This window comes from Apus apus, chromosome 11, assembly GCF_020740795.1.
Source record: "Apus apus isolate bApuApu2 chromosome 11, bApuApu2.pri.cur, whole genome shotgun sequence".
Lineage (NCBI taxonomy): Eukaryota > Metazoa > Chordata > Aves > Apodiformes > Apodidae > Apus > Apus apus.
The window spans coordinates 1,036,929-1,046,447 of NC_067292.1; the positions used below are offsets into that span (position 1 = coordinate 1,036,929).

The 9,519-nt window shown below is 54.4% G+C and overlaps 1 protein-coding gene across 4 annotated transcripts in view; it reads right to left on the reverse strand.

Annotated features, from left to right (window-relative positions):
* The window catches only part of NFAT5 (nuclear factor of activated T cells 5), a 62,126-nt gene extending 58,251 nt beyond the window's left edge, over positions 1-3,875 (reverse strand). For 3 of the 4 annotated variants that reach the window (XM_051629825.1, XM_051629826.1, XM_051629824.1), the window contains exon 1: positions 3,470-3,875. In XM_051629825.1, the coding sequence (XP_051485785.1) occupies positions 3,470-3,542 (73 nt within the window). In that variant the 5' untranslated portion in view covers positions 3,543-3,875. Of the gene's footprint in view, positions 1-262; positions 298-3,469 lie in introns of those variants that run through there. The other variant, XM_051629827.1, reaches the window with a different exon arrangement.
* Between the last annotated feature and the right edge of the window lie 5,644 nt (positions 3,876-9,519).

Sequence of the window (9,519 nt, forward strand, 5' to 3'; positions counted from 1 at the left end):
AGGAGCTGTGGGGATGAGCATCAGCAATAGGCCTTGGAATCAACACTTCACATTCCTCTATTTTTTAAAAGCTATAAACAGCCACATCCCAGAAGCCTGCAATTGAATTACAGTTTCACTATCATTTTAAGCCAATATAAGCTGGCACTGCTGCTGAAAGAAACAGTCCCACCCTTCCCACTGCTAGTTCTCACATGTCCTTACCTTGAGTCAGCACACGCCATTCAGCAAGACCCACAGCAAACACAACCAGGACACTCACCTCGTTAAAAATCAACATTTCTCTTTTCCTTTTCAGTGTTGGGGGGCTGGCTGAGAAGGAAGAAGGGAAAAGCTAAGTTGATTTTAATGGGATCAGCTCCCCAGTCCAGTTCACTGCATGGCCAGGTAAGTGTTGACATGAGTGGAGCAGCAAGGAAAAGAGAGGGGACAGGAGTTCTTTAACACTGGAAATTCATACCGGCTGGAAGTGCTCGTGAAACCACACTTAGACCAGTAAAAACTGGAAGATTTCGATACTCAAAGAAAAATAATATCTTTCCCAAGCTATGCATAAATGAAAAGAACTAACTCAAATGAATTACCAGACCAAATTTTCAATCAGTGATTCTCCCTTTGTCTATACTGCCCTTTCACCTTAGGTGTGTGGGTTTTTAGGAGGCTGGCTTAACATTTGTAAAGGAACATGAAAACAAATAATTTTAAATAAAATGGCCACGCAAGCCAAAACTTCAGCACGCAGGGTGGAGGCAGATGGATGATGGGACAAACTCATCCAGAACAAATTGCACTATGGTAAGTGACATCTCGATTCACTGCGTTTTCAAAAATAGTAACTTTCCTCTTAACAGCAGGCAAGCATATTTTAATCAGTACACTAATATTCTTTAATTTCAATAAACTAAAGTGTGTATGTCAGCAAACCACGGTTAATTCCAAGATTCCCCCAATCTCAGGGCTTCTCTTGCCTTCATAATCTCTCTGTTTCCAAAACACAGCAGCAATCGGCATCACGGGGCTGACAAGGCGGGTATCAAAAAACCACAACCACCCCGACACACTCAGGAATGTGATTCAGAGGAAAAGTGACTGGCCCCAGTTCAACCTGCCAGCCGGGTCCTAGCCCGGGCAGCCCTGCTGCTGGAAGGGGAGCAGTCAGGAGCAACCACACACTCCCAACACACCCTCATCACACATGCATATTTGTGGCTTTCTTGCTGTGTTCAGACCTTTCCCTTTATCTCATCAGTTGTATTCATGCTCTCTGATCCAGAGCACTTGTCCACGGGATAAGTTTATCCATATCTATCTAGGAAAAGAAGAAAAAAAAAAAAGCACACTGAAGTGTGTTCTGATTAATCAGATAACGACTAATACCTGCTCCTAAATCCAGCTAGAATGGGTACTAACGCACCTCCCAGTAAAGAGGATCACTGAATTATTCATTCCGTAAAAGTTTATTCATTTGTTCTAAATTTTAAGGTAAACTGCATTTGGATTTAACATCTCCTTGATCTTTCATTACGACAAAACATGGAAAGCGAGCCCTGCTTTAAGGTCTTTATAACCATGCACTGCTTCATACACCTCAGTCACTTGCCATCTTCCTTGGCTCCAGCAGCTCCCCACAGCCAGGCCCGCACACCCACTGGCCCTCTCCGGCCCTTGTCTAGCCCTGAACCCGCAGCAACGCCACCAGAAGGAAAAATACACTCCTGATTCATCAGTGTGAGATCCTTTTCCTATCTGAAACAGACACTCAACCATTCCCTTAAATATAAAAAAAAAATAATGTTGAGAATTCCCAGTAAGACTGTTGAGTTCACAAGTTCTGCTCAACTGAGCACGAGTCCTTGAAGAAATTTCACAGCTTATGTGGAACCTTTTTATTTTACATGTTTTACAAATTACTTAGCACACACTTTTCAAATTGCCAGTACAATAAATGATCATTTTGATGGGGTTTTGTCACCTGTATTTTTTTTAACCAAACTGCCTGGGTTACAAGTAATTGTTCCTTTCTCTTGTCCTCACTAGGAGTGAAACCAACTGGAATACACACATCTCGGGTAAGAGGAGAGCCTGAAACTCCTGGTGTCACAGCTTCAAAAAATGTACCAACTGTTACACACTGGTGATAACTTTAAGCTCTCTAAACTGTGAGACAATGACTTAGGGCAGTTGGAGAGCTTCAAAGATGGGCTTTGACTCTTTAAAGTGTTTTCATTCCTTTTAGCTTCAGCACTAACCACACACAGCTCAGAGTTAATGAGCATATTACAATTAGTTCCAAAAATTCTTATGAAAAAAAAAAAAATACGACAATATTTCCTGCAATAATTAAACTCTACATTCACTTCAGGGTAACAGAACACTTTTTCACGCCTTTCAGCACACACCCCAAAAGCACTCCCCCCGCTGCACTGTGCTTAGCAAGCTACTTGTAGCGACTTCTGAGCCTTTTCAATCAAAGGAGCCGAGAAGCCCCGCGGCAGGTAACCCCCCGCTCACAGCCCCGTCCTTCCTGCCGTGCACTTGTCAAATCCAGAATTCCGGCGATGGGAAAAGAGGCGTTCGGTTCGTTTACTCCCAGCATTTCCTACTTTCCCTCTCGGTCTCGTCTTCCCAACGATGCCCCGTTCCCCCGCTGCCTCCCCAGGCCCCGACGGACGGAGCTCACGCCTGGGATGGGCTGAGCTCACCGGTACCGGTACCGTCACCCCCGCCCCGATGAACACCGGCCCCTGCCGCTGCTCGGGCCCTTTGCCCGTTTCTAACCCAAATCTGAACGTTCCCGTCCTCTCCGAGGTTGCTTGTGCCACCGAAACCTTCTTCCGAGGAACTTCCCGAGCAGCTTTCGGGAAATCTCCCTCCGCTCGCACTCTCCCTGCCCCGCTACTTCGCGTCACAACTCCTGGCCGAAGCCTCCGTATCCCCCCCCCGGGGCCAACGCTGGACGCCGGGGGGCCCGGGCCCGCATCCCTGCGGATGCGCCGCCGAACGGCGAGAGAAACCGGGCGGCGAGCGGGGCCGCGGCCGCATTCCCGACCCAGCGCCGGCAGGCCGGGAAGGCGGGCAGGAAAGAAGGAAGGAGCCCCCCGCCGCGGCGCCGCTCCCGCGGGGGCCGCCGCCGGGCCCCGAGCGCAGGAACCTGTCGGGACACATTCTTGAGGCCGCCGCGGCCGGGCCAGGAATGCGGCCGGGGGAGCCGGGCTCAGCCCCCGTGCGGACCGCGGGGCCCCTCGCGGCGGGGCGTCAGCGGCCGAGCATCCCGGCGCGGCCCGCAGGCCGGCAGCGGGACGCCGGGGGCCCTCGGGGCGGGCGAAGCTCCCGCCGACCCCGGGAGGAGGAGAGGGAAGCAGGAACGGCCCGGGGTGCGGGCCCGGGCGGCAGAGCCCGCCGCTAGCGAGGGTTAACGGGGCGGGCACGGCGTCCCCCGCCCCCCCCCCCGGCCCGGTGCAACACTCACCCTTGGAGTAGAGGGACTTGGGGGACTCGAGGTCGAGGTCGGCGCTGAGCAGAGAGATGAAGTCCGAGGGCATCGCAGCTCCGCGGCCCGGCAGGGGCGAGGGGGGCGGCGGGAGGAGGGGGCCGGGCCGGGAGGGGGGGGGGTGCAGCCTCCGCCGCCCCGGGGTGGGGAGGGGAGACACCGGCAAGCGAGAGCGCGGCGCTCCGCGCGTCGGGGCAGCGAGTCGGACCGGGTCGGGCCAGGCCGGGGGCTCCGCTCGCTGTCGGGACCGGGCACCGCCACCCGCCGCCGCTGACAGGAACCGGCTGCTGCCAACGGAACGCGCCCGACCGCCCCCTCCGGCACCGCTCTGCGCCTGCGCGGGCGCCGGGGAGGGGGCGCAGACGAGGAGCCCCAGCGCCGCCGCCAGCGCGTGCGTCCCGGCGGGCGGGGAGCCGCGCCAAGGAACAGCCCGCGGCCGGGCCCTGCGCGCCTGCGCGGGGGAGCCCGCGGCGCGAGCCCCCTCCCTCCGCTGCCTGAGCCCCGGCGCGCATGCGCGGGGAGGGCGGGGGCGGGAGCGCCGGGGCGGGGGGCGCAGAAACGTCTGGAACGGGGGGACCCGGGGGGCGGCGGGAGAGCCCCGGGGCTGCGGGGCTGGGGCGGCACCGCCTCCGTCGGCAGCCGCCGGCCGGGGCTTGGCCTGTGCCCTCCTGCCTCCCAGCGCACAGAGTCTGGTCCAAACAACCTGTGATTCATCCTGTCTCAAATAAAGAAGCCGGTATTTCTGAGGAGACCCGAGTAGAAATGTGGAAGGGGCGTCACTGGTGCCTTGTGATGAGGTGAAACAAGTGGCGTGTGCCACAGGAAAGCAGTACCTCAGGGCTGGGTAACGTGATGCACTCTAGGTGACCCTGCTCTGGCAGGGGGGTTGGACTAGATGATCTTTCGAGGTCCCTTCCAACCCCTGGGATTCTGTGATCCTATGATTCTATGACCGTGCACTGCTGGAGAGCTGAGGCAGGGAGGGGCGTGGGAGCCCCTTCCCTGACTAAACAGGTGTGAGAAGGGGGAGGAGGTGAGGACAGGTCACCCCCACAGATGTAAAATCACTTTTCCAAGGTGATAAAAATCTGCTTGGGAAGTGGGGACGGGATCGGGAGGCTGGAGGGCTCGCTGTGTCAGTGAATGGAGGTGCCACCAAATGCTTAAGCTGTGAAAAATGGAGGAGGAAGGAGCTGAGAGCAGCTGGCGCGTTCGGCCGGCACGCAGAGGCTCCGGTTTCCCCGCGGGACTGTGTCACAGAGCGGGTGGCTTCTGCCCCTCCTGCAGCCACCTCCTGTGCCAGTCCACTCTCAGATCCTGGCGAAGTCACCCTCCAGAAAGACTCGGCAGTTTCCGGAACCTCGCTGTACCCTGCAAGCCAGAACAGTGGGGCACGGGATGGTTTCCCTAAGCCACCCGCCACAGGCTGCCGCTGGCTGGCTGCTCGGTCACTGGCACTGTTTCCGTGCTTCCAGCACGGGGTTTTGTCTTCCTTCCTTCCCAGTAGGTACAATCATCCCTGGGAACGGTTCTGGCTGCTTGTGTGCTGCAGAACCAGCGCAGCACGGATCTGTTCTGCTCAGCGCGGGCTGCCGAGGCCGCTGGGCACGTCCCGGCCCTGCTGCTGCAGAGTTCCTCCACTGCCTGTGCCCGGAGCTCACACAGGCCGCGTCCTCCACTCTTGTAGCTAAAAATCTTCCAGAGGACTTCGCTGAAATCACTTCACTATCAAGTGCCTGAGAGGAGGTTGGAGTGAGATGGGGGTCAGGCTCTTCTCCCAGGGAACAAGCGATAGAACAGGATGAAACTGCCTCAAGTTGTGCCAGGGGAAGTTTAGATTGGATCTTTTTGGAACAATATATTTCCCAGAAAGGGCTGTCAGGCCCTGGCCCAGGCTGCCCAGGGCAGTGGTGGAGCCCCCAACTCTGTAGGGATTTCAAAGCCATGTAGATGTGGTGCTGAGGGGCATGAGTTAATGGTGGCTTTGGCAGTGCTGCGTTAATGGTTGGACTTGATGATCCAAAAGGTCTTTTCCAACCCAAACCATTCTGTGATTCTGTCATTCCACTGCAGGTAACATTTCCTCGTGGCAACCCCACTGTCTGCTTTGCACTTTCTGAAGTGACAGCAACGCAAGGAGGGGTGACCACCCTCCAGTGTGCCACGGCCTAGTCTTATTTGCCCCAATTTCACAAAAAATCCCTCCCTGAAAGGAGGTGAGGAGCACCTGGACAGCAGCTCTTTGGAGAGCTGACTCTGCAAATGTTACCTGAGTAAAAAATTCCTTTGTTAATGAAGCAAAGGGAAGCAGCATGAGGCAGACCTGGAGCTGCAGCTGAAGCCATTCCATGGACAGTTTCCCCTGAGAAGAGAGTGAGCTACTCCTGTGCTGGCACTACAGAACCAAACCATTTGGGAAGCATCCAGAGGAAAAAAAATGAGACTGTGCTAGAATCACCTCCTGTCTGAGTAACAGAGGAAACAAAGGCTTTCTGAGAAGGTGCTACAAACAGATGGTCTGGGGCAGGGAAGCCAGAAACAGATTAGAAAGGGGAGCGATGAGAGCTGGAGTGGTCAGGGATGGAGCAGGTGGCTCCAGTGCCTTTGGGGGACACAGGGATTCACTGCAGGCTGGCAAGACTAGACAGCCCTGAAATCCCAGATGCTCCAGGCACTGCAGCAGCTGCTAAGGACTCAGGGACAGGTCAACCTGTGGCCAAGGACTGCTGTCATTGCTGATACAAGCAGGTGGCACGAGAACATTCTCCTCATGGTCAAGACCCAATCTCAGTGCCTCTGCCTGCCCAAGGCAGCCTGTCCTCATGTCCAGAGCCAGCTTCTGCTGCCCGGCGGTCCTGCAGCCACCGTGCCATTATCCTGGGCTTCCCCCAGCAGGACACAGACCAGTGGGAATGCTAGTGGCAGGCAGAGCTCCTGAGTGACAGCACGTCCCCAGGACTGACTGCATTCCCAAAACTGGGGAAAGTGTCTCTGGAATCAGTCACAGGAGCAAAGAGCAGGGCACCACCGCCTCGTGCATCTGTCCCCACGGAAGCTCACTGGTCCCACCCAGCCATGCCTGAAGCCAGTTGGCCTGGGGAGGGCTTTTGGCTGTGAAGAACTTTACAGAGTCCCAAAAAGGGCACAGCGCGAATGGCAACGCAGAATGAGGGTAAAAGTGGAGAAAAAGGGAGTTAAAATCCTCCCCACTGGTGGCTCAGCCAGCCTGGGGTAAACATCTATAACAATGTCATGACCAGGACCAAGACATGGACACTGTCTTGACCACAAGAAAAACGGGAGCTGGAGAGGCTTCTATGCACAAAGAAGTTGTAGATAAATGACCATTGAGCTGCTTGTGCATTTTCATTTGCTTTTGTGATTTTTGAACATTTTGTGCCTTTCACTTTGGATAAACAGGCAGGTTTGATTCTGGGTCTGGGCAGGCTTCCTGGGGGATTCTGTGCCCAAGCTCTCTAGATCCTTTACACATGTCAGTTTGGCCTATGGGCCCGAAAGGGGAAACTGCAGTGGAGCCTGTGGTGGAAACAGTGAGCAGGATCCGAGCTGTGGAAGTGCTGATCCCCAAAGCCTGGGACAGGCTCCCAGGGCAGGATCCCTGTCTGCTCCTTTTCACACATTTTTCCCTGGTGCTGGTGCCTGCTGCTTGGCAGGCAGAGGGAGAGCCTTGTCTGGCTCCGGTCAGAGATGGGGATGAATCGAGGAGCAGCCAGGGACGTGACCGAGATGGCACCTCCATGAGTCTGTGGGATGTGGCAGCATGTTCTGCACACACCTTGATTTTGCAGTTATAATATACTAAATAAATATAACTAAAATACACAACAGTCCTCACCAACTAACACTGCAAAAGGAGACTCCCCATGAAAAGTTGTGTGTTCTCTGTAATTAAGGTATTTTCTCTTTTTACAATGAAGTTCTCTCCCTGCATGAGCAGTTGGGTAGCAGCAGGTGTGAGGGGGAAGGAGTCCAAACCAGGATCCTGGGGACAAATTAGCAGGTGCATGTGCAATATTGCTCATCCCATTTGCAATTTCTAAGCCCATGTAGGTGTTTTATTTTCTAACCGTGTTAGGAAGACTGTCAGAAAATAATTAGGCTCTGTCAACAGTTCCCCTAGTCCCAGATTACTGCTTCCTGACTCATTACAGCTGCTGAGGTTGGCAGGAAACTTGTTTTATAGTAATTTCTGTTAGTGGTGTCCCGGGAGAAGAGACGACAGGGAGCGCGTGACACCGGCTGTTACCTTCACCCTCGTGATGGAGGCACGGGGTGGCTCCAGCTGCCCGGATTGCCACATGGCACAACTGATGTGAGACACCAGAGGCTCCATATCCCTGTGCTGGAATGGGGTGACTGGGATCCCAGGCTGTGGGACTGGCAGCTGGACAAGGTTCAGTTTTAAGGACAAGGAGCTGGTGTGCGTGATTTGCTGCTTTCCTGGGTACTTGACTGGTTCTTAAGGGTTTTTAAAAGAGAAAAAGGGCCCATTTAAAAGCAATTAAAGAAATGGGTCTTCCCATTCCATCCCAGGCATAAAGCCATGGCAGCGTCTCTGCACCAAACTGCATCTAAATCCAGGGGGCATCTGTGGTCCCACTGGGTCACAGCCCCCTTCGAGGACACAGGGGATGTCTGTTGTGCTCGGCTACACAAACCAGGTTGGTGACTTCTCTGCACATCTTGTCCAAGTTAAACATTTTGTCCCCTTTGTCAGTTGTCCTCACTAAAAATTAACTCCCTACAGAATGGTGTCATTGCCAAGAAAACCTTCATGTCACCAACTGGGGGCTGGAGGGGAGCTCAGCAGTGCTGAGACCCTAAAGCCCTGAATTCCCAAAATCCTGCCCGTCCCAGGCAAGCAGGGCGGGGTGCTGGGGGCTGCCTGTGCCCACAGGGGAGTGACAGCACCGTCCTTCCCAGCACCAGGAGCTGCAGGTTTTCTCCTTCCCCAGAGGCAGCAGCCCCGGTTCAGCCCCAGCCAGGGCCTCCCTGGCAGAGGGGAACTGTCACAACTGGCACAGCTCTTCTTGGGTGCTGCTGCTCTGCGGTGTCTGAGCATCCCACAGAGCTGGACTCCAGCCTGGGTGCTGCAGAGCCTGACCGGGGCGTGTCCCACCAGCTCTGGGGCTGCTGCAGCCTCACAGGGAATTTGGCCCTGAGATAACAATCCTGTTCCTGCAGGAAGCCACGCCGGCGCTGCAGACCCCGTGGCTAGGACCTGATCCAGGGGTGCACCTATGGGCTGGTTTTCCCCCCAGAGCTCTGGGTATGGCTTGGAAATCAATACAAGATGGTATTTATGCTAATTATGCTTTGAATCAGTGAAGAAGGGAAATAAGAAGCTGCTCATGAGCATGCAGAGGTACAGGGAATGGCACAAGCGGATGGCACCGTGTGACAGCAGTGGTGGCTTTGGCTGGTGCCACAGCAGCTGCTGGGGATGGGGCTGGGAGTATAGAGCAGGACCAACCACAGCCATCAGGATGTCTGAAGGCACTTGTTTCTCCAGCTGGTGCTTCTTTTGAGGAAGTATGAAAAAATCCTCTTTAATGTAAAAATAGTAATCAGAGGAGAAAAGAAATACAACACTAATTGGAGAGTTACTGATGGGGAACAACTAAAATGCTAACACTGGCCAGTTTCATTAGAGATGAAGACAGGAGGGTGCAGACGGACCAAGACAGCCATTGCTGTGTCACCTCCTCGGGTGATTTTCCTCCTGCCCTGAACTGCCCCCGTGTCCCTTCCCCAGCAAAGGGCCGGGGCTGAGCTGTGGGACTGACAAGAGGTGCCGGAGCAGTTGGACTCCCCTAATTTTTTATCATCCCTGTCTGGGAGTCCCTGCAAATTCTCCTCCGTGCTTGGAGAATCCAGCCTGTACTTGGTGTTGACCCCGCAGTACTTGGAAGCAGATTTAAAAGTAGTTCAGAAGTCTTCTCTTTATTTCTGTGGATTTTGGATCCAATTCCTCTTGATCAAAGATAAATAAAGTTTATGGCTAAACA